Source organism: Squalius cephalus, assembly GCF_949319135.1.
Source record: "Squalius cephalus genome assembly, chromosome: 10".
Classification (NCBI taxonomy): Eukaryota; Metazoa; Chordata; class Actinopteri; order Cypriniformes; family Leuciscidae; genus Squalius; species Squalius cephalus.
Genome location: NC_137131.1, coordinates 28,626,831 through 28,653,068, shown reverse-complemented (window position 1 = coordinate 28,653,068; position 26,238 = coordinate 28,626,831). Strand labels below are relative to the sequence as shown.

The 26,238-nt window shown below is 39.5% G+C and overlaps 1 protein-coding gene across 1 annotated transcript in view; it reads right to left on the bottom strand.

Moving 5' to 3' along the window:
• ube2o (ubiquitin-conjugating enzyme E2O) overlaps window positions 1–26,238 on the bottom strand; it is a 115,171-nt gene that overhangs the window by 30,495 nt on the left and 58,438 nt on the right. Inside the window, exons 9-11 of the mRNA XM_079883251.1 lie at window positions 3,587–3,689; window positions 3,082–3,427; window positions 156–310 (exon numbers count right to left, since the gene is read on the bottom strand). Coding sequence (XP_079739377.1) covers window positions 156–310; window positions 3,082–3,427; window positions 3,587–3,689 — 604 coding nt within the window. The remainder of the gene's footprint in view (window positions 1–155; window positions 311–3,081; window positions 3,428–3,586; window positions 3,690–26,238) is intronic.

The window sequence follows — 26,238 nt, the reverse complement described above, 5'->3', positions numbered from 1 at the left end:
AAGTTAGATTAGATTAGATTACCTATTTGCCAATTCAATTGTAATCAACCTAATATAAGGACTTTACTGATACATAAGCATGCTCCAACAAACAAAGGCATGACACAATTAAGAGCCATATTGAAAATGACAACTGTGTTATAAAAAGAACATACGTCGTTTGTCTAGAAGATAGTCTCCCGGGCAGAACTCATGGTTGTCCAAGTGCTGGATAGGGATCAGGTCATTGGAGCGGATCCCTGTCTCTAATCTACCATCCTTCCACATCACATCTGCAGAGGTTACAGTGGAGACAACCTCAACTGCCACCCTATGCACAAACAGACATACCATTTAAGAGTATATTCTAATTGAAGTCTTATTTAATTTGACAGAGAAGGGGTCATATCATAATATCTGACCATCTGATTAACAGATTGTGTTGCACATTTCAGCAAAGATTGTTTCATGAACCTTTCACAATGCAATTCAGTTTTTGCGACTTCAATGAAAACAATTTGATGTAAATCTAAACATCAGAGCCCATTCTTTGTGCATGAATTGAGTTATTTGGATTTAATGGTTTTGTATCATGTTGTAATTGTCATGTTGTCAACATGTCCGTAAACTCAAACCTGCATGTAAGTGTAACATATACAGGATTACGCTTATGTGACTTCAATGCAGATCTGTCCCAGAGGCCAGATTAATTTTGATGCAAAATATTTGTTCCATGTCTGATGAGGTGCAAGTCTTAAAATATTATTCTTGTTAAATATAAACAATTAACATGGTCTTGAACAAGTCCTTAAAGGAGAACTCCGGTCAATTTTAACATTGATCTAATTTTTTTGTAAATTTGGAGTGCTATCAGTACAGAGAACAACGACAAAAATCGGTGTTGCCTACACCGTGTTATCCTCTTTTTAAAATTTGCACCCTGTTGACTTCAATGGGGCAAGTTTTAAACCTGCTTTTAGCCTCTTAACATCCTTGATGTGTCATTACAAGTGCCCAGCCATGTGAGTGATTCCTTCAGAGTGAACACGGTGAATCTGACTGCAGTAGATGTGAAAGATGCAAAAAAGATGAAAAGGGTGCACATTTTAAAAAGAGGATAACACGGTGTAGGCAACACCGATATTTGTCGTTGTTCTCTGTACTGACAGCACTCCAAATTTACAAAAAAATGAGCTCAATATTAAAATTGACCGGAGTTCTCCTTTAACAATTAACACGTATATGTCTTTAAGGGTGTGTTAACACTTGGCATGTTTGGTTCGATTAAAGGTTGTATCAGCGATTTCAGGCCCAAAAAAGGCCCAAACATAAATGATCACATTCATCTAATCTTTCCTAATGATCCGCTAGCTGCCCGCCCCATAAGCAGGCTGTCAAAAAAACGCGTCTCTGTAGGCAGCCTAGGCTCTGAGATCTGCACACAAAAACAAATGGTTTCACCAACCACTCAAAACCAAAATAAATAGTGTTCCAACCAATCACCGACAGGGGCAAAAAATCCACATTCATCTAATATTTCCTAACGATGCGCTAGCTGCCCGCCCCATAAGCAGGCCGTCAAAAAAACGATCACCGTTCCCACCAATCACCGACAGGGGGTGGGTGTTGTGAGGTCGGTGATTGGTGGGAACGGTGATCGGTTTTTTGACGGCCTGCTTATGGGGCGGGCAGCTAGCGGATCGTTAGGAAAGATTAGATGAATGTGATCATTTATGTTTGGGCCTTTTTTGGGCCTGAAATCGCTGATACAACCTTTAAACCTGGTGCGATTGCTGTGTTAGTGTGGTTAATTTGAATGTGCAAACACTGCCATCCGAACCCTGATGCGCACCAAACAAGCGGACTGAGAATGCTGAAAAAATGGGTCTCAATCCTCTTCCAAACTAACAAACGGTTCTAATGATATATGAAAGCAACACGGAGCAAAGACATGTAAACAAACCAAATACCCTAAAAAGGACAGAGTGCACACGCATATAGTTTTTTTCTCGTTATAGTCATGATGTTGCCATCACAGTTAGGTACAGGCATCAGAACCACGTCTCCTCGCAGCAGATCGTTTGTGTGTGTGACGGAGGGATTCCTGCCGCGAACTAAACTACAAATGTGAACACCCTAATATTAAAAAGGAGTGTTATTTGTGTTTTTGTTTTGTTAATATGATCCATTTTGGATCTCTTCTATTGAGCTGGAAATAAATGGCATAGATAATATATATGCACATCAAGAACATTTTCAAAAGTACAAAGACATTAAAAAAAAAATCAATGTTTTGCCAGAGTAATATAATACCACACGTCTCCTCAGCCATCTCCATACTATGAGAGACAGGTGAGCAGATACAGAGCTCAACAAGGTAAGGTTTCATTATACTGTCCTTAGTCTCTCTGTATGCACATCAAAATGCTATTTTGACTTTGTTGCATCCCTAGGACCACAAAACAAAATGATCAAAACGGATGGAAATCGTAATCATAATTTTTACAATTTTAGTTGCAATTCAACTTAATGATTTGATTATAATGACATTGCACTGAAATGCACTGTTCCTGCATTAATTAGTATGTTTATTATCACCTAAAGTAAATTATTTGCTGTTTAGTCATTGGGTCAGATCTTATTGCAGTAACTACTCCAAGTGAGCAACTTTTAGACAGAGTTCGCTTGTTACTCGTTTTGACTAAATCATTAAAATAGACATGGCTCATAAAAATAATACGAGTGCTGACTGCTTCAGTTGTCTGCATTCAGTGTTCAAATGTTTTTCAATGGTTTCCTGGACTTTCTAATCTCCTAATTGTTTTTAATTGGGCACCAAAAAAACAAGAAAAAAACACTACCCATTCCCTGACACACAGTATATGTGAAACATTCCTTATAACCATATCCAGTGTCAAAGGTCAAGAAAATCATTCAGTTATTTAGAATTAATGATCAATTCTGTCAGTTAGGACTGAAGGATATTAAGGGTGAACCTGCAGGGATATTAAGGGTGAACCTGCAGGTATTGCACTATGATTTACAACTTATCTGGCACGGCATGATAATTTCTGAACTCACAAATCAAAAACATTCATTCACCTGTCTCCTGGTTTAAACTCGCGTGAAAACTTAGTCCTCTTCTTCTTGTGTTTTCTCTTTAGGTTGCGGATAGAGAGAGGAATGCTCTTTTTTCGGGTTGGGCCACTCTGCAGTGAGGCCGTAGAGCTGGCAGAGGAAGTGACAGAGCTGGTATCATCTGTATCATCACCTGGCTCCTCATCTGACTCTTGGTCTCCCAAATGGGCCCATTGTCCCTGAAGAGCATCCAATGGTGGCTCTTTTCGCTCCTCCAGAGCATCTTGGCATGGAACAGGACCATTGTTGGGGTAGCATGGAATAGAATTATCATCAGAACAATCCTGTTCCTGCACTGATCTCTTTTCACCTGGAGCATAAGACATGGTACAAAATATATTTGTATATATTGACATATTGACAATATGTATTGACATATTTGTATAGGATATTGAAGAAACAATTACATGGACCATGCTGACAAATCAGTTCAGTTTGTGGTTTAAAAGTGAATAAAACAGTGCAGTACCTTCTATGCTGTCCGTTTTCTCTGTTGACTGTGAATTGTTACTCTGTGAGTCTGCATTTTCTGGAATTTTCTTTCCCACTTCTTTTCTAAACATTCTTTTTAACTGAAAGAAAAAACAAAAAAATAAAAAAAATAATCAAATGATCAAGAGCAAGTCAAGTCAAGTCATCTTCATTTATATAGCGCTTTTAACAACGTAGATTGTTTCAAAGCAGCTTCACAGAGATAAGCGTATAATTTAAGGTAACAGAGATTGTTTTGGCTTTATAGCAGAGTTAAGTTATTTTCCATCTAAAGTTAGTTTTGATTGATTTGCTTCCGTCGCAACGATCATTTGTTATTAAATTAGGGGCCGCTAAGACGACACCATTCCCTCTACACAGACTTTAAACGCGAACCTGTGAGAAACGCTGATGGTGTTCACATGCGCATTTAGAGTGGGTTCTATAGTTATGTGCGTTTGAAAATACGCAGGTTTGGAATTCCCTACAAGCCAAGCCTAAACAAAGTACTTGTCTTTCCTTATAAATTTTGATAAAGAATTTTATTTTATTTTGTTGCTTTGGGGTAGGAACGCGAAACGAATTTCCCGACAACGCCTTATCTGTAGAGTGGTAGAGGGATCCTCCATAGGGAGAGACTAGTTGGCACTTCAGCACTGCGTTGTCATCAGGTCCAGGTGAAGGTCCTTCGTCAGATCTGGATACGGCCCGGATCCGGCAGGCTGCAGGAAAACCTCGGGATAAACACAGACACTAAAATTAGCGTAGATGCCATTCTTCTCATGATGTAACGAGTACATCAGGATTTATGGGAAGTGTTCCCGGTTCCGGCTGACCTAATCTATGCAGCCTAACATTAAATTATAGAAGTCTATAATGTATTATGTGAATGCTAGGTCAAAGAGATGTGTCTTTAATCTGGCTTTGAACTGACAGAGTGTGTCTGCTTCCCGGACAATGGTAGGAAGACTGTTCCAGAGTTTTGGTGCTAAATAGGAGAAGGATCTACCGCCAGCAGTCGATTTTGATATTCTAGGTATTATCAACTGGCCGGAATTTTGAGATCGCAATAGACGTGAAGGACTATAATGCGTTAAGAGCTCGCTCAAGTACTGCGGAGCTAAACCATTTAGTGCTTTGTAAGTAATCAGCAATATTTTAAAATTTATGCGATGTTTAATAGGGAGCCAATGCAGTTTTGACAGAACCGGGCTAATATGGTCATACTTCCTGGTTCTGGTAAGAACTCGAGCTGCTGCGTTTTGAACCAGCTGTAGTTTGTTTATTAAACGTGCAGGGCAACCACCCAGTAGAGCATTGCAATAATCTAGCCTTGAGGTCATGAACGCATGAACTAATTGTTCCGCATTTGTCAATGAGAGCATTGGCGTAATTTAGATATATTTTTAAGATGGAAAAATGCAGTTTTACAGATACTAGACACGTGACTTTCAAATGAAAGATTGGTATCAAAGAGCACACCCAGGTTCCTAACCGACGACGAAGACTTAACAGAGCAGCCATCAAGTGTTAGACAGTATTCTAGGTTATTACGTGAGGAAGTTTTTTGTCCAATAATTAGAAACTCTGTTTTTTCAGAATTTAGAAGTAGGAAATTACGAGTCATCCAATTTTTTTTTTTTTTTGCAAGAAAAGGGAATTACAATAGCCAAATGATTTATTTTCATTTAGTAAAAGCTGTTTAAATACTAGTTAAGCCATGTTAGATCAACTAACTGACCAAACTATTAGGGCTGTAAGGATTCCTTGATTAAATTCGATTACTCGATTTAAAAAAATACTCTATAGCAATTTTCCTGTGTCAATTAACCGGGCAAAATACCGGGAGTGGCACATTCCACGGATGCGAATCCATGAACCGCATTATTAGACAGTTTTAAAAGACTGCACGATATATTAAAACCATTTAAAAATCATAATATATCATAGTGCTATTGTGAAACCACAAAGGCTGCGATTCAGTTAAATAAATGTTTGCATTGAACAATCATCTTCAGAGAAATTAGGAAAACGAATTACTATCGAAGAACTTCATGTAGCTGTTTCTTCCTTGCAGTCTGGGAAAAGTTTTTTTTTTTAAGATTTAGACTGCAAGATAGTGGGCTTTATCTGGTTTATCCTCAGGTTACGTAAAGTATATTTACAAATACACAAGCCATTGGGGGGTTTGGCATTCCCTAACCTGAGGTTCTATTATTGGGCCACCAATATTACAGATTTTAAAATGTTGGCTTCAAAATAAAAATGTAGAGTCTCTTCCTTCATGGCTTAAGATGGAAGCAAATTCCACTAAACCCAGCTCACTGAATGCTTTAGTACATTCTCACATTCTTCTACCTCACCTTTTGCTAAGAATCTGATAGTTAAGACCACTCTTAAGACTAGGGCTCAATTACAGTCATACTCAGTCCATGCTCCGATAGCCACTAATCAAGTCTTTTCTCTCTCCATGTTGGACAGTGCTATTTTATTTTGGTCTAGTTGTGGCCTTAATACATTTTGTGATTTATATATTGATGGCACATTTGCTTTTCAACAGCTTAGGGACACATTTTCAATTCCAAAGCAGCATTTTCTTCAGATACTTACAAGTTTTTCTCAGGCTACATTTCCAGATCCTCTCCTGCCTAAAGATACTCCTTTGAATAGTTTTTACTCCGATTAGTACAATAAAAGGTCTTGTTCTGCCCTTCAGGTATTTAAGTTTAATTTTTATGCTTTTAATTTGGTATACTTTCAGTTTCATGCCTTGTTTTGACGTTTGTTTACTGAGCTAAAACAGAAAGTAGGAAACGCATTAGAAACGGCAGACGGGTTAAAAAAAATCCAGACGTCATTGTGTCAGAAAAAAATTCATCCTGCCTGTTGACTCCCCAGCAGAAGCATCGCTTGTATGTATATATATAATCTTTGTTCTGACTAATTTAACTTAAGCATATTGATTTTGTGCTGTAAAAGTAATGTTCATGAAAGCTAGGTGGCTTAGCTAATTTTAGTATTTTGCTGTTTGTTTCCTAGTTTCACTCTCTCATCACTCGTTCCATATGTATGGATTCAGTACAGTTTGAAGAAAATAAATCTGCATACAAATAACTCAGGATTTCTTCATGTTCATGAATAGAGAGAGTTTAGCTCACTGTTTAGTTGGAGTTGTTACACCTCAGCGAGAACAGTACAGTGACAAAGCGTAATCCAGCTGGGGTTTCAACGTCTTGAGAAGCAAGTAGATAAGCAAGATGAGTAAAATGGAATCAGAAAGGACGAACAATGCGTCTGCGCGCTCAAGAAAATCAAAGAGCTCTCACTCATTGAGCGCTGCAGTAAGGGCGCGCGCTAAAGCAGAGGCGGCGAAGGCATGAGCAGCGTTTGCTGAGAAAGAAGCAGAGCTGAAGGTACAAAGGGCAGAGAAGGAAGCAGAGCTACAATTAGGGAAATCAAAGCTGGAAGCCGAACTAGGCGCACTTGAACTTCAAAGAGAGGCAGTCGCAGCTATTGCCCAAGCTGAGGCATTAGAAGCGGCCGAACTAGATCTAGAAGATTCAATCAAGACTGTATGTCTTGATTGAATGTCAAAAAGACTGTATGTCAAAAATGTATCTTCTCAAACAAATTACAAAATGAAATTGTAACACGCACTAACGAATATGTTGAAGCACATGCTGAACATAACGTAGCACGAACTCAAGCATCTGCCCATGCAACATTACCTGAGGCAGCATTGTCAGAAGGGAGCTACGTCACATGGAATCCTCCATCAGAACGCAACTTACAGTTACAGGAAGGGCAGGAAGAGGTTGAAACCCATAACAGACCATCTGAGCATAACACAGCACCGAAAAGGACATTCTTCAGCAACTATGCTAAATTCAGGGATGTTACCCACATCAGCACACCATTTAATGGAGGTCATACAGGTCTGGTAAGATATGATGGACATCATACAACACCCATTGGAGACAATGGACATCACACAACACCTGCTAGAGACAGCGGACACCCCGCAAAACCCAAGACAACACATCATCCTCACAAATCACCACTTAAAGCAACAGCGCCATCATACATGCTGTGATGCACCAGTCTGCATACACGTCACATACCAGGATGCGCGCGCCATCAGATCACTTGGACGTGGCTGTGTATAAGAGGTAAAAACGATATAAATACTGTTCGTTTTCTCACACAAACCGCTCGTTTCGTGTCTTAGGCCATCAATGTGTACTTACAATGGGGAATTGTTTAATTTGGACGATGGGGAATTGTTTTAATTTGGACTCTGTGCATGCTCTTTGAGACAGTGACCACAGACCTGCATTTAAGGGTAACTAAACCCCTGGTCAGAGCCTGACTCCACCCACTGGCAATATTTGAAAAATGTTAGAAAAGTGGGCAGACCCCAGTGGAGATAGAGGGGACGAACCGTGAGCGGGAGGGCGTGCACCTGAGACCTGCTGTCAGACTCTCTAAAATGGAGAGTGACTCACAGGGTCGCAAAACGACGTAAAGTACATGCATCTGATGAGTTTTATCGAGTTGATGTCAATAGCGCGCGCTCTCTATAGGCATTTTCATATTTTGCCGCTATGTGAAAAAATCCAGCAAAATGCGCTGGCGCGTTTGTTGACCCCAGAGGATTAACTTTAGCCTAACCATAAATTGTGATATATATAAGATCACTCACATCAAGACGCCGCTGCGGTGGTGGAGTCCACGCAGGAGGAGCAGCGTTTGGCACTGCGTCGCTTTTCAGTGCGAGCTGTGTGGAGAAGCCCATTTCCACCTCTATTGCGTTGGAAAAGCAATTCCGCGTAAAATGCAGGTTTCACACTCATGGTCTTCCAGGCCAAGTGCATGCAACCACTGGCGCCTAATTTCCAAGTCTGCTGGAAAGCTATGCAGTCCAGCAGTGCTGTTGCAACCAGCAACACTACACCTACCACTGTACTAAATACAGATAAATCTACGCTAGCTCATCCAAGGGCGTGGTGAGCACGTACCAAGGGAGGGCGTGGTGAGCTGGAACCTGCTTACGTCACGTGCCACCACTTACGTCACCTGCCACCGCAACATCCAATAGGAAAATTCAACTGCAGTAGCCACCGTTCAACCTTAAGAGGGCAGCACTCAGACGTTTTTACACCATATATTGTAGAATTAAAACACTTTATACTCAAATGTCAAAAAAGTTACTCGAATCAATGAACAGCACTAATAAAGCCCCATTCTTACAGATCATTAACTAAAAAAAGTTGGTTTAGGGTTTAGTTACCCTTTAAATGACTGACAGACAAGAACGGTTTGACCTAAAAATATCAAAATTGAAACTACATGTTGGTTGCCTTCTCACGTTGACCTTGAGGGTATATTCGTACCAGACAGATCTTCGAGCAGGATCTTGCTGTATCTGGTATCTGGACCACATACCTGGGTGCAGTTTGAGGAGATGGCTGTGCTGTCGCTAGCATGTTCCTCTTCCTCTCTGCCATTGTCTGGTGGGGGTGTAGGCCTTCTGTAGACTTGAGGTGGTGGACCTGGATGCATAGCAGCATGATGTAGGTCGCTGTCGCACTCCAGGCACTTTACTGTTGCTCTACAGTCTCTTGCAAGATGACTAGCTGATTTGCAGAACTTGAAATAAATTCCATTCTCCTTGAGAATGCTCTTTCTTTCTTCAAGAGTCTTCCCTCTAAATACTCTGCATTTCCTTAGCGAATGTGGTTTGTTGTGAATGGGATAGTTTTTCTCTGGTGGGATAGTTTATGGGATAGATAATGGGATAGTTTTTCGGGCTTTCTCTCAGGTGAGTTTGCAGGTGGGTCTTTACCTGAAGAGATGTCTGTCTTGTGAACGGATATTTTTCTTCCATAATTATTTGAGACTACCTTGTCTGACTTCAGTCCGTTGTTGCTGGCGTATAGAAGGATGAAACTGGGATCATTTCTCCGGCGTGCTTCGTCGCAGATGAAATCGGCAAAGTAAATCGAATGGGGGGAAGTAGCCGTTGTTTTCTTCTTTCTTATCTTCAGCCGACTGAGAGCTATTTCTCCTGTAGCCCGTGAGGGAGTTTCTCCACGATGGGCCCAATGCCTCTGGCGATATCCAGGTAGGCCAATCCTGTGAGGTAACCTTCTTCTCTGGCACCCTGGATTTCCATAAGAAGATCGCCTAAGTCTCTCAGCTTCCCTTAATCTTTGGTTGATATTCTTGGGAATTCATCCAATCTCTTAAAAAGAGACTTCTCCATTACTTCAGGCGCAGCGTAGCACTCTTGGAGAGCGATCCCAAGCCTTTTTAAGTGCTAGATCTGGGTTCCCGACATGCACAGAGCGAATCCTTTTGATATGTTTCACAGACTCTGGTCCGAGCCATTTAATCAGCAAATCTAACATTTCAGTGGAGGTGAGTCCTAAGCCTGTAGTAGTATTACTGAATAATGACTGCCATGCTAAATAATTTTCAGGTTTATCATCGAATCGGTAGAGACTTGTACTGTACTCACTAAATCAAGACGAGCCAGGTATTGTGACAGGTGTTCTGTTTCAGGTGTCACAGCTAGGGGTGGGCGATATGGAAAAAATATCATATCACGATTTTTTCAGGAAAAATCACGATTAACGATTTTATCACGATTCTTTTTCATGTTGCTTTTTAAGACTATTTTGCAAATTACTGAGCCGCAATACAAGCAAACGTATATCCCCATTTAAAAAATATAGCCATACAAGGTAACAAAACATAAAAGGGAAAAAAAAAAGTAGCATATTTTAATCAAGTGTATATTTAATGGAAGTGCAATTGTGCAAAGTAAGAACAGTCAACAGGACTTGCATTACAATCAGACTTCTCATCACAAAATGAACATTGTTTAAAAAAAAAAAAAAAAAAAAAAAACATTGGCAACAGCTGTAACAGTCAGTAGACTGACCCTGAGCAAAACCCATGTCAGCATGTCTTTATCTTTCTATTTTTTTGAGGTAGCATCTAGCATGAAAAATATAGATAAACAGATGCATCAAAAACAATTAAGTAAGCATAAAAAGTTAAATAAAAATGTTTAAATAAAAAATATTAACTAGTTATAAATTAAGTACAGTCAGAGACTAGGTTATAGGATAAATCCCCAAATAAACATTTGCTTCAAAAGGTAAAACAACACAATAAATAGTGCAATGTGATTCAGGAACCAAACAATCAACCAAAGGTGCAAACATATTTCTGAATCCTGACTCTTTTAAACTTAGCAGCTTTAGAACAAACCTTTCACATTCCTACAAAGTATATATCCTAAGAACGTAAAGTATGACTGATCCCAATCACAAATTTTTAGAGAGGAAAACCAGTTGATTGACTTTACCTGGCTTGAGAGTTGCCCTCTGGCATGTGACAATATTGCCACCAGTGCTAAAAGCTCTTTCTGAGGCAGCACTTGTGGCCGGAATGCACAAGTACTTTTTAGCAAGTTGGCTAATTCTTGGAAAGTTTGCCTCATGGACTTTCCACCATTCCAAGGGATTCACCTCACTTTCTGCATTCGGACACGTATCCCTTCAGTTCCCCTTCTATTGCCTCTTTTAGAGAAAAGGAAGTTGATCCTGAAACTGCAGCAGATGCACTTGCACCACCTGAGGTTTTCAAAAAGCTGACAAGTGATTTCTTTACTTTCTTGTGTGGGGTTTGTTCTGCGTCAGGGCTCTGTGATGTGGAGGCAGATGTAGGCTGTTGAACCGATGCTGCTGGATACTGTACGGTCAGCAAAGACTCCAGCTCAGATACAGCTCTGGCTTGTATTCCGTCTATCTTGTCGCTGGCAATGTATTGGGTTTTGAACCTGGGATCAAGAAGCGAAGCCATATCCAACAGGTCATCAGTGGTGGGATCCTGATATTTGTCAGTGAGGTAATTGAGAATTGTTTGCTTCATTGTTTTTGTTAGTTCAGTGTCATCATCATTCAGGCTCAAGATGTTAACTTTCAACAGATAAAGCACTGGCTTTACGTAGGACACACTCACATAGTCCTCACCGGAGAGTGCATCAGTGAAGTCTCTCAGTGGACTCAGTGCTTTTTTCACAGACTCCATCACGTCAATGTCTTGCCATGATGGGACCAAATGCCTCGCCTTCCGGTCTGCCTTCAGGACCTGCGAAATGGCCTTTTCCTGGTCAAGCACTCTCTCAATCATGTTGAGTCTGGAACCCCATCGTGTAGTAGGGGATTCAGTGATTATGTTGAGTTTATGTTGAGGTAATTTCAGCTCTGTTTGAGCTTTAATTAATTCCCTCTTTTTCTTCCAACTGAAAGAGAATGTACTGACGACTTTCTTGCAGATAGATGTTATGCAACACGAGGGTCTTTGGCACTTTTTTCTAAAAAAAAAAAAAAAACACAAAAAACATTCATTGATTAAATTTATTTACATTTTAATTAACAAAGGTTTATATTTTTCAATTGTAATATTTTATTGAAAACAATCAAATTGTGCTACAATATCATATGTTTTTCATATACGAAACATTTAAATATAATAATCCAATTTATATAGTAAACTAGTCTTATCATTTTACTCTGTTCAGTGTTCCTAATCTACCCTTATTAGTAAATATTTAGTATTACAAACAAACTTCTAAATGCCAGTGACAATATTTTATTTTTAGTTTCACTCACCAATAGCTAGGTGAAGTCTGTGCCCAAAGCACTGCAGACGTGTCCAACTGTTGAGCTCCAAGGCCCTCACCATGTTAGCCCCACTGTCAGTGGTCATGCAGGTCATGTTCGCTTCTTTCAGTCCCCAACATTCAAGTGCTTCCTTTAGGCCTTGTGCTATGAGCTCTCCCGTGTGGTCTTGTGGGAAGTATGTTGTTTCTAGACACGCACTGCACAACTTCCAATCATCAATGAAATGAATTGTCAGACTTAAATATGGTTCTGAAGTGCGGCTAGACCATAAATCAGCTGTTGTGGCAAAAAAAAAATACATTTTGAACTTTGTGTTCCATCTTGTTGCGGCATTCGTAATACAGCCGTGGAATGGCCGTGGCAGAAAAATATTTGCAGCTGGGAATCTCATAACGCGGATCTACAACTTTGAGCAGTCTTTTGAAGCCCTCGTTTTCCACAGTTTTTATGGGGATCATATCCTTGGCCAGGTAAAATGTCACTGCATCAGTTACATCTTTCCAGCGCTTACTTGTCCTGTCATACGGAGTTCCCTTCTCGAATACCTCCTTCGTTAGAGTTGTTTGTTTAAGCCGTGTAACGTTAGCCTCTGGCTGCTGCGTGGATGTACCTGATGGACTCGCGTGGGGTCCCTTCATAATTTGACTGTCAGCATATTCTTTATGGTGTTTTCTCTTGAGGTGGTTAAAAAGATTAGTTGTGTTGCCGTCTGACGTGCGAATCTTATCATTGCAACATTTGCAAATAACGGTCGTTTGCGCCGTGTCTGTTATGGAAAATCCAAACCATTTCCATATTACCGATGTTGAATTTTTTTTAGGGATCAACTCCTCTGTGTTTTCATCCATCGTCCTTGCGTTGTTTAATCTCACAAGCAAGTAGTTTATGATCCTGTTAACACGCTGACATCTAGCGTGCCGCGCATCACATGTTGTATACGTAACTGAAAAAAAGCCATAGATCTGCATCTGATAGAACGTGCACTGGAGCGCGATTCTACGATATTTCCGAAAAAGTGAATCGTGGAGACATTTTAATCGTCCATGATTAAATATCGTCATATCGCACACCCCTATTCTTAACTTTATTGGAGTTAGACAACACGTGTCAGGACCTACTTATTGTCATAATCATACTCTAGATCTAATATTATCACACGGAATCAATGTTGATGCTGTTGAAATTCTGCAGCAGAGCGTGTAAACTTCATTTAGCCAAGGCTGCAAAGCTGACTCCATGTTACAAATATGTTAGACCTATCACTTCTGCCGCTAAAGATTGCTTTATTAATAATCTTCCTGATCAGTTTCATCATCTCAGCATCCCAGATAGCTTAGAAGAACTCGATATTGCGACAGAAACTTTTAACTCTCTTTTCCAACACTTTAGACACAGTTGCTCCGTTGCGATTAAAGAAGATTAAAGAAAATAGTCCAACGCCGTGGCACAACAAGCACACTCGGGCCCTTAAGAGAGCAGCCAGAAAAATGGAGCGCAACTGGAAGAAAACAAAACTAGAGGTATTTCACATTTCATGGAAAGACAGCTCGATTGCATACAGAGAGGCCTTAAAAGCTGCAAGATCTGCTTATTTTTCAACCCTATTAGAAGAAAATAAACAAAACCTTAGGTATTTATTTGAAACAGTGGCTAAACTAACAAAAAATAAAGCTTTAAGCCCAGAAGTTTCCAAGCAGCACAGCAGTAATGACTTTATGAACTTCTTCACTTATAAGATTGATAACATCAGGGAGAAAATTATAACTATGCAACCATCTACTACAGTATCACATCAGGCAGTGCATTGTAGTCTCCCTAAGGAAAAATTTGATTCATTCATTGCTATAGAAGAGGAAGAATTCGTTAAATTTGTTATATGAGCAATCACTCTTCCGTCTAAAAGGCTAGCTACCACCAGAGCTTGAAATTCATTTCACACAAAATGTCTAGTTAGTTGGCGAACTCATTAATGAATTACTCCCCGTTTGTATTTCTTTCGAAATGGTGAATTATTGCATGGTACCGGGATGTTCAGTCAGAACATATGCGGTGCAAAACTAGGATGGTTCACAACACAAACGTCCGTGTCCTCGTCTGATTCAGAGATTTCGTCCAGGAGAAATTGGCATCGTTGAAATTCTTTGCAGCAGACGGACTCTATCTCTGTGTCCATAGGGACACCACTGGAAGTCCAGTGAGAGCACAGGCACCACCAGTCCGACCCAGCTCGAGCCAGTCCGGGCTCCTCGTCCGCGATAGGCAAGGTCTTCTGCCTCGGCTGCTCTTCGCTATAATGCGGCTCGTAAAGGTAGCCACAAACACCTGATTCGAGCATCAGACTTCCGAAATCCTCTTCTTCTATATCATATTGAGTACCCTCTGCTATTGTCATAACCTCACATCTGGCTCCACAGCGCCTGTCAGGAAACTACACTGCGACCTTTTGAAATGCCATTGCGACCCTAATTTTTAATGGGTCGCAAATGTATCACTGATTATTTTTGTACCTACCTTATGTTTTAGGCAATATGCTATAATTTACTATGAGCATTTATTAAAACAGAAATGTGTATATTAAGAATACGTTTTATAACGTGCTCTGAGCATTCAACACATCAAGTTGGGTTCGGTTTTCGGTACGCATTTTCAAAACGAACGGTTCGTTGGACCATTTTTCCTGCCGACCAAAATTTAGTTATTTCAAATGTAAGCGCGCTTATAATATAAGAGACGCCGGCGCGACCACAACATTGCCCAACATCAAATGGCAAACGTAATGCAAGCGGAACAAAACTGCTCGTTATAGTGTGGTTGAAGGACCGTTTATCAGTTTGGACCAGTGCAGCGCGAGCCGATCGTGATCATGTGACACTGTTACTATACAGCGCTAATAAGAGATCCAGTAAAAAAAGCATTTGAATTCGCCACAGAAGTAATAACATCGCTGCGAGATCTAGTGAGAAACATTCACATTTCTCCGTTATTAACGGATCAAACAGCGCATGGAAACCAGGAAGAAACATTGTGCCATGAATGAACTATCCAGTGTCCACAGATCTGCAACATTCACCATGGATTTACTGTAGTAACACTAACTGCAACCATGGAAGTTTGGCAGGAATAGTAGGCTATAATGCCTTCAAGTAACATTACGTCGGTTTTATTTTGACATTATGAATACAATTGCTGCCCTCAAATGTTAATCTGAACTAAAATAAACCTTTGTTTATAACTACTACAATATTACATTTCATGTCAAGGAGCTGTTTTGTTTTATATGCACCTAAGAAAAGTCAATTATAGCTCCAGAAGTATATATATAATATATATATATACTTTATGATGTTAGTTTTAATTTAAAAAAAAAAAAAAAAATTAAAAAATTAAATCAAGGAAATTTCTCTGGCATTTCTTTCTTTTTGCTGTATCAAAAACGTACCGAACCATGACACAGGTGTATCGTATCGAACCGAACCATGAATTTTGTGAACCGTTACACCCCTATACGGACATATGAATTTCGACACCAGTGGCTCGAAGAATACCAGTGGTTAAGGTACCAAGATGGAGCAATGCACTGTGTGTACTGTAAATTCTGTGGGCCTTCAATTGCAGGACTGTCCAAATTTGTAACTGCGTCGAAACAATTCAAACACGAATCATTGAAGCTTCACAATGACAGTATGAAGCACGCGAAGTGTAGAGACAGTTGTGAACTGTATTTTCTATTGCAGTAAATCTATCCCAACCAATGTTAAAGAAAACAAGAAGGCATGTGGTTTAAAAGATGGCAAGTAAAATAAAAAGCACATCTTACTATAAATAATTTGTGTGACCAAATCATGTTTTGCGCCAGTAACTGAAAAAGTTAGTAGCGCTAGTGCCACCAGTGGAAAAGGTTAGTGTAGATCCCTGCCTGTTAGCTTAGCTTCCAAACAAGATGGAGGATATTGCTTTTAGTTTCAGAAAGTGAAGTCCCACCCACTAATCTGTAATAGGTCTGTAACGTGAGTGGGTCCCACCCCCTGGGAAAGATGAGGAACGAGTGTTTGTAGTCTCAACCCATCTACAAAGACATGGGACTTCCTGCTTAGAATGATGCAAAATGACGATTTTTGCATCATTGTAAGCAGGAACTGCAACACTGAAATCCTTATTTCTCCCGTCTCAGGGGAAAATGAGGGAATAATGCATGACCATTCAAAAATATGACTGGGTTTCTAACGATACAAGGCTTGATGCAAATGGGTGTAGTGTCCCTTTAAGCTGGCTATGATTAAACTTCTATTTATATTCTACTTCTATTCTATTTAGAATACTGTCTAACGCTTGATGGCTGCTCTGTCAAGTCCTCGTCATCGGTTAGGAACCTGGGTGTGCTCTTTGATAGCAATCTTTCATTTGAAAGTCACGTGTCTAGTATCTTTAAAACCACATTTTTTCATCTTAAAAATATAAATTACGTCACATGCTCTCAATGAAAAATGCAGAACAATTAGTTAATGTGTTCATGACATCAAGGCTAGATTATTGTAATGCTATTATGGGTGGTTTTCCTGCATGCTGAATAAACAAACTACAGCTGGTCCAAAATGCAATGCTAGAGTTCTTACCAGAACCAGGAAGTATGACCATATTAGCCCAGTTCTGTCAACACTGCATTGTTTACACAATTGTAAACAACGTTTAATAAGGTAAACTTACATTTTAAAATATTGCTGATTACTTACAAAGCACTAAATGGTTTAGCTCCCCAGTACTTGAGTGAGCTCAACGCATTATAGTCCTACACGTCTACTGCGATCTCAAAATTCTGGCCAGTTGATAATACCTAGAATATCAAAATCGACTGCTGGCAGTAGATCCTTCTCCTATTTAGCATCTAAACTTTGGAACAGTCTTCCTAACATTGTCCGGGAAGCAGACACACTCTGTCAGTTTAAATCTAGACAAAAAACGCATCTCTTTTACCTGGCATTCATATAGAACATTATACATTTCTATTATTCAAATCAGTTAAATGATTATTAGGCTGCATAGATTAGGTCAACCAGAACCAGGGACACTTCCTATAACACCTGATGTACTCATTACATCATAAGAAGAATGGCATCTACGCTAATGTTAGTCTTTCTGTTTATTCCGAGGTTTACTGAAGTCAGCCGGATCCAGATCAGATGGTGGACGCCTGGACCCATCCACAACGCATCCCTGAGACGTCAGCCTCATCAGCCCTGTGAAGGCCTCATCGACACGACAGCATCGCCACTGATCCTCAACAAACTCGTCTCCATACCAGCGTGATGACTCCGACTTCCAACCAGATGGAACTAGATAAATATTCTGAATGTTCTGATCCTATCTGACTTCTGACCTGTAATGCTGCCTTAATCATATTCGTACACTGTTCGCTCGTTGGACAGAGGAGAACTGGCCCTGACTGAGCCTGGTTTCTCCCAAGGTTTTTTTCTCCATTTTGTCACCTGATGGAGTTTTGGTTCCTTGCCACTGTTGCCTTGGCTTTTGGCTTGCTTAGTTAGGAATATTTAATATTCAACAATATTATTGATCTGCCTTACTTAAGGTGGACGATGACGCAATTTTCTTCTAGCAACAAACTTTGTTGTATTATTTTCATGTTATCACTGTAAAGCTGCTTTAATACAATCTGTATTGTAAAAAGCACTATATAAATAAAGGTGACTTGACCTTGTTTTGTCCAATCCTGGCCTTTCCCTGCTCTCTTGGCCGCATAGCAGGTCCATCATACGAGTAAACATTTAGGCTACAATTTCCTCAGCGTCCAAACTGTCATTGTGATCCATTGCTTTCCTATTGTTTACTTTGACCGCACTCCCTCTCGTTACATCACTTGCGTTTTGGTGGTTTTCAAATGCGGAAGTAACATTTTCTCACAAAAACGACTCCAGAAACCTAAATAGCATTTTATAAGTATATGTTTATATTTAAATCTACATTGGCTCACTGGATACTCTAACCTGCAATATGCCCTTTAACCCTCTGGGGTCTGAGGTGTTTTCTGGGCCTGGAGGTGTTCTGACATGCTCTGACATTTGTGCTTATTTCTGTTACTTGTGACATTTTCATGGCTAAAGTCTGATTACACTGTATTTAGCACAAACTCTGCTACAATAATATGTCAGCAGCATGTGTGTAAAAGTTTGTAGTTTTGAGATAATGACGTTTATGCATGGTTTGTGAAAATACAAAAAACAATTGTCACTGAAATAAGGCCATGAAACCCATACTGATTATTTCTTCACAAGACTTTTGAAAATTGTATCATGTAGCCTAGAATATTTGCTCCAAAACTATGTGAAAATCACCCTGACTGCTCATTCAGATAAGACAATATATTGATTTAAAAACTGTAAGACGTGTTTTGTGTGAGAAAGCTTTATGCGAAGGGGCAGATCACCTCATTAATATGTAAGGATTTTCACACCTGAGAAAGACAAAGACCCTCCCTAATGGCCCTATTAGGAGCTATCAGGCCCTGTCATTCTGAGCAACCTTGCACAAAGAATGAGGAGATTAAAAAAAGAATGGCTTTTTGACTGTTTGGATTTATTTACAACACAACATAATCCAAAGATACACAACAAATGACAAAAAAGCACATGATTGAAAACAATAATCCAAAGACAGAGACCTTTGTGCCATTCCTAAAAACATTGTACATACCTTTAATTTCAAAGGTGTTTGATTTTCACTTTACCATGTTCATGTACAGAGACTCATGAGAATGTTGAAGTCAGCAGGACTCAGTGCAGCATCTGGGCCCTGAAAAAAAAAAAGTGAACATACTGATATCAGTATTTTCTGGTTAAATTTGCTTTTTAAAATTCACAGAACACACACACACACACACACACACACACACACACACACACACACACACACAAATGTTTCCAACAATATATAATATAATGAACACCAGGTTTGTTGTGCCTTGTAGGCATATGCACAGGCTATGCGCAGTGCTGCATAAAATAATAATAACAATAACCTATAGCAGCCTATAAATCTTCCAAAAGATTTCAGTAACAACTACGAGAAAAATATATTGATTATCATATGTTACTTCAAATGTTTCCATTCGTTATGATGATATGAAATGAGATAATAGTAAAAACATGAAGCCTAATGTTTGGTGCGTTTTGCTTTTCAAACGTGATCCAAAATATGATACATTCAAACGCACGACGCGCTCCAAAATATGAAACATTATGGTTACCATATTATACATATCTACGTTTGAGCAGATATCCACAAACACAGTAACAGTAAACACGGGTCTAAATATTATAATATTCACCATATACAGTGCTATGCATAAGTTTAGACACCCATGCTAAAGTTGACTAAAAAGAGGAATAAAAAATCATCTTTTGGAAACTGAACTTAATGCCTTAATTTAAAAAATTAGGAAAAATCCAACCTTTAAGGACACCAATTTTCTTTGTGAATGAATAATGTATCGTAAATAAATAAATGTTCTTCCTTAAAATACAGGGTGCATAAGTTTGGACACCCCTATGTTAAATTCCCATAGAGACAGGCAGATTTTTATTTTTAAGTATTTTTTTTTATTTTATTTTTAGGATACTATGCATCCTGATAAAGTTCCCTTGGCCTTTGGAATTAAAATAGCCCCACATCATCACATAGCCTTCACCATACCTAGAGATTGGCATGGGGTACTTTCCATAAGATCATCTCTCAATGCAAATCAAACCAGCTATTAGGCTAACTGAAATAAAACCATGCCAATCTCTAGGTATTGTGAAGGCTATGTGATGATGTGGGGCTATTTTAATTCCAAAGGCCAAGGGAACTTTATCAGGATGCATAGTATCCTAAAAAAAAAAAAAAAAAAAAAATTAAAAATAAAAATCTGCCTGCCTCTATGGGAATTTAACATAGGGGTGTCCAAACTTATGCACCCTGTTTTTTAAGGAAGAACATTTATTTATTTACGATACATTATTCATTCACAAAGAAAATTGGTGTCCTTAAAGGTTGGATTTTTCCTAATTTTTTAAATTAAGGCATTAAGTTCAGTTTACAAAAGATGATTTTTTATTCCTCTTTTTAGTCAACTTTAGTATGGGTGTCTAAACTTATGCATAGCACTGTATCTAGCAACAGTTCGACTGCAATGTGAAGTTTATGCAACAATAACAAACTAATAAGTAAGAATTTCTTACCTTACATCTTTCTTGTCTTCAAATCGCATTCTTCTTCTTCTGAGGTAAAGCCAATGTAAGCTCACGGCGTGTACGTCTTTCAAACTCGACGAAAAGCAGAGACTTGTGAAGTTTTTTGGTGCTTTGTTTTTGAGGTAGGCTAATGAGCGCGTTCGCATTCCATGTGGAGATTTGCATGTGAATCTCTTTTGCGCGCGTGGGCGTGGTAAAATTAAAAATAATTAGCAAGCGCATGAGAAGCTGGACATCTTGTTGGTTTTATACAAATTACTTAAACAGAGAATATTTGTTTTCAGTTTGAATCCGATCATTTAAAAGTACACACTTAAATGTTTATAAAAGGTATATGGCTCAAATGTGTGACAAGTATTCGCTGAGTTTTGTTTCAGTTTATAGACGTGCTCAAGAAAAAAAAGTTCACCGTGACGGAGAGGCAGAAAGCACACCCTGTTTATTTTCTTTATTTTACAAAAGCACAATGTTTTGATTTGATTGTAAGTGGACACATACAAAAGTAGAAATATCACAGATTATTTTTTTATATTTCTTTTTTCTTTATGACCATAAATGACGGAGTAATTTAAGTTTATTGTGCTACAATGTGAAGAAAATCCAGCAAAACGCGCGGGCGCGTTTGTCGACCCCAGAGGGTTAAGTTACTGTATAACTGAGCAGAGTAAGTACTTTTAAAGGAACACGCCGACTTTTTGGGACATTAGCTTATTCACCGTATCCCCCAGAGTTAGACAAGTCCATGCATACCCTTTTCATCTCAGTGTGTGCCGTACTGCTCCCAATAAGTGACAAAATAACGCCAACATTTTCGTATTTACATGTGATTTGTATAGTCACAGCGTGTACAAATAACAAGGTCACATGAGACACAGCCATCTTATAACCATATGCATACTGGGAACTATATTCTCAGAAGGCGAAGCACTGCTACTTGGGCGGAGTGAATTGCTCGCAGCACCTGAGAAGCCCCATGGTGAGTAGGGATGGGTACCGAAACCCGGTATTAAACGGGCCCCAAAGCTGAATTATGAAAGACCGCTGGATCGATAAGCTCGGACGTTATTGGTTCTGCTGTCGGTACTGGAGAAATTAAGAAAGTACACGTGCTATTTATTAAGAATTTATTATCTTGCAAATTTAATCTCGCCAGCCACTTCTATATATAATAATATTGAACCATTTGTCTGTGACGCATTTTTTCTAAAGAGAGAGAGTGTGTGTGAGAGAGCGAGCGATCTTTCACGCGGAGCCACGGTGCGCACAACACAGCAGCCCTGCTTAATGAGTGACGATGAGGACAGAACTAAACATTCAAACGTTTACACTTTAGATATTTGATATTAAACTAATTTTATTTTAGATTTAGATTTTGGCTTCCAATGATTATAAAAAATAAGATATTTAAGGTATAACCATTAAAAACTAAAGCCTTATTCTGTCTAGTGCAACTTCCTTCTCTTCACAGCGGTGCGCTGTCATTTCTCCCTAAAACCCAAACGTAACGTCAGAATCTGCAGGATCTGTGATTGTTGTAAAGTATATACTGTTGCTAAACTGCGGGACGCATTTGATAATAAAAGGCTATTAAAAATACCAAAATTGACACAATTTCAAATGCGGCGCGTGCTCCGAAACACACCGCAACGAGACAAGCAACTATTTTGGGCTTCGTGTGCGCATCTAAACGATCAAATATACACAAAAATGTCAAAATGGCCGTCTTGGAGATTCACTTAAACAGTTTATTCACTTAAATACAGTTTATGTCTTAAATGGACGTAAATAGTTGGGAGAAAATATGATGCGTAATAATGATTAGATCTGCATTTTGTCTTAACCCTCTGGGGTCTAAGGTGTTTTTGGGGTCCTTGAGATGTTCTTACATGCCCTGACATTTGTGCTTTTTTCAGTTGCTTATAAACATATTAATGGCAAAGGTATAATTACACTATTTAGCACAAACAGGGCTACCATAATATGTGAGCAACGTGTATGTACATGTTTGTATTTTTGAGAGAATAATGTTTATGCATGGTTATTGAAAAAACTAAAAACTAAAGTTTCTGAAATAAGGCCACAAAACACATAATAAATATGTGTCAATAAGACTTTTGAATAATGGATGTTGACACATATTTAGTATTTATAATGGATGTTGTCGCCTAGAGTTTTTTCTTCAAAATGATCTGAAAATCATCCTGCCTAATCCATTCACATAAAACAATACATTGATTTAAATTTTGCAAGACACTTTCTGTTTGGAAAGGCAATATGCAAGTGGGCGTCAACGATCCAACACCATCATGCATATTTAGTGGTTCGCACCTGAGGAGACAATGGGGCCCGCATACTTAATGAGCCATTCATTCAGGTGTGTCACTGAGCCACAAGAAAGAATGCAAGAGCAATATGTATGTAGGGATGTTCCGATCAGGTTTTTTTGCCCTCGAGTCCGAGTCCGAGTCATTTGATTTTGAGTATCTACCGATACAGAGTCCCGATCCGATACTTCTATAATACATAAAAAAAGAATAAAGAAGAGCGAAAAACAGATCCAGGATGTTCCTTATTTTTTTTATTTAATTCACCTTATTTTAACATTCAACAACTCTGTAAACAAACAGAGCACTTCTGTGAGGTAGCTTGAACAATCAAGTAATAAATAACATAAATTCTTCACTTTTGGACTTAGTGCAACAATAAATATAAAAAAAGTCTAATATATACACAAATAGCACCTCAACTTAAAATACCCAGCAGGCATGTAAACAAATAAAAAAATAAAAGTGCCACAGTGTTTGCAAAGCCAGTAATGTGCTTTTAGGTACTGCACTCGCCGGTTTCACGCCGGTTTCACACCGCAAGCGTCAGCGGCGCGTGAGCAGCGCGTATTTTTTTCGGCGTCCATGTTAATCAATGAGTGCATTCACACCGGGAGCAGGAGCAGCGCGTGAGCGTCCAGCAGGAGCGTCGCGTGAACAGCAGTGCAGCAGGGGTTTCGGCGCAGAGTCTATTTTTGCTGCGCCGCTTACGCTGAATTAAAGTGACAATGCATTGATCATGGCCAAAATACACCGCAGTTTTATCCAAAAAGTGCATTGATGATATCTATTGTGTTTTAAACAGTCGATCAAATGACCAACAGCAATTTAAAAAGAAAACAAATGTCCAAAAACAAACTTGTTGCCAGAACAATAAAAACAAAGATGAACCAAAAGTTATATAAATGAAATTATTAATAAAATAAGCTTCTTGACAAGTCTTTTCTCTTAAATGTATTTGAAAACGAAATAAAGCAATGCCAACTTATCCATTATAGAGTACTCTGTCTGTACACAACCCGCGGTTCAGCCGCGCATGACAAACGCTGCCAGTGTGAAAGCAAAACGCGCGTGTCCTGCTCCTGCTCACCATACGCTCTGCTAACGCGTGCAGTGTGAAACCGGCGTAACTCTGTGCCACCGCATAACTATAGATGTGTTAAAAAATAATGAGAATATATATACACATATATATCCGAGTCCTGATCGGGAGGTAACGTCCGATTCCGATCGAGTCTGAAACCACGTGATCGGGCCCGATTTCCGATCACGCGATCGGATCGGGACATCCCTATATGTATGTGTGTGTGTATATATATATATATATATATTCTACCAAATTGGTTCACAGTTGGAAGCATCTCATTTTTTTTTTTTTTTCACAAATTGTGCTTGCAAATTGTATAATATACAAGGAAAACATGTCTAGTAATTGTGCAGTTAATTCTCATACTGTATTTTCAGTTTTGGAATATGTATCCTCTCCCCAAATTTGTCACTGATAAAACACAATAAAAATTATTTAAAGAAAAGGCTTAGAGGGGGCGCTGCTGAGCAACCAATGGAGTAGGACGTGTGTTTAGAGGCTCCCGCAGATATTCGACCAAATCGTTATTTATCAGTGTTTTTTTTTTTTTGTGCAAATCTTTTAAAACAGATACCCAAGTGAATTCCGTGCTTGTTAGCATTTAGTTTGAGAGAGTTACAATGTCTGGAAGGAACACTAAACTTCGTGCTACAACCCAGCAGCAGAGGCCTGACTCACAGGTGACACCCTCGGTTGCGGGTGGTTTGTCTCCGCCTTGCGGCTCGACCTCGCCCAGGCCTGTCGCTCAAGTTAACGTTACAGATACGGACGCTTTGAAGCTCGAACTGCTAACGTGTTTGAGACAAGATATTGCGGAGATTTTTAAAACCGAACTCCGAGCGGCACTGGGAGACGACCTATCTACAATCAGAGCAGACTTGCAAGCCGTGAAAACCCAGCTGGCAAATGATAAAGCAGCTGCGGATGCTGAGTTAGCCTTACTCAAAGGTACTGTGGGTGAAGTGGAGGTATCCCTTTCGTCATGTACTGACGACACTGTTGATTTGAAGGGCAAATATGAACGTTTAAGTTCCGAGTTTTCCAAGTTGGAGAATAAGTGCGAGGACCTCGAATCCAGATCACGCCGCCAAAACATAAGAATCGTTGGTGTTTCTGAAGACACGGTTGTTAACACTACCGCGGTCGCCGCCCTGCTAAAGGATGTACTGAAGTTGGATAAAGAGCCGCTATTAGACCGAGCACACAGATCAGCCCAGCCGAGGCCCAGACCAGATGAGCGACCTCGTCCCATTATCGCCAGATTCCACTACTACACTGATTGTGCAGATGTTTTGCGACGCGCAAGAGAGGGCCAACGGTTTGGTGCTGGGAACGTGAGGATTAGTATTTTCCCCGATCACACTGCCAAGGTAGGGCCCGAGCCAGGGCTGCCTTCAATGAAGTTAGGAAGCACCTGCGAGGCGTTGAGGGGGTCCGCTACGGTCTTTTCTACCCTTACAGTCATATCATGCCTTCTAGGCAGTGGGCCAAGTCTGTCTATCTCGTTTAGTTTTTGATTTGACAGTTACCCAGCAGCTGTCTGGCTCATTTTTTTTATTTGTCTGTATGAATAATTCACAAAAAGATTACCGATTGTTTCCAACGGCAATTGTTGCACATTAAAGTATAAAAATAGATTTAATTTCGCTAGCTGATCACAAACGTTGGCCGGAGTGAGATCCAATCAACGCTCGTGTTGTTACCTTGTTGAATTGATTTGGCCAATCACGTTATTCGTTGAACCGGCGTCGCGTCAGTCTGAAGCCAAATCAACCCACCCTGGAGAGACCGTTGTGTCTCGGCAAGACAACGTCAAGGTAAGATTTGTTTTGCAATGATTATACACCCTTATATCTTAATGCTTTTCATATAAGTTGTATTTAAGACTGCAAGCTATAAAATGTTTTTTTGATGAAAACAGTAACGTTAGCCACGAAAGAATGTGGGTAGTGGAGCAGTAAAGCTGACGTTAGGTCTAACGGTATGTTGCTTAGGCTAATCCAAAATAATCATTCGGTACATACACAATGAACTAAGCAAAGAGTATTCAAATACGGGATAATTACGGGAAAAATATTTAAACGGGAAGACAGCAGGAAATAAGTCTGACTAGTAAGGGAGAATCACGGGGTAAACGGTAAACGGTATGTCCAGGTTGGTTACATCAAGCTACCTAGGCTACAAGTAAGCTAGACTAATTATCAGCTAAAAAGAGTGCAAACCAAAACAAAGAAATTATTTCAAATCAACTTTATAGTGGTAGTCATGGAGTTATTTAAGACAATTATGGTTGATTGTCA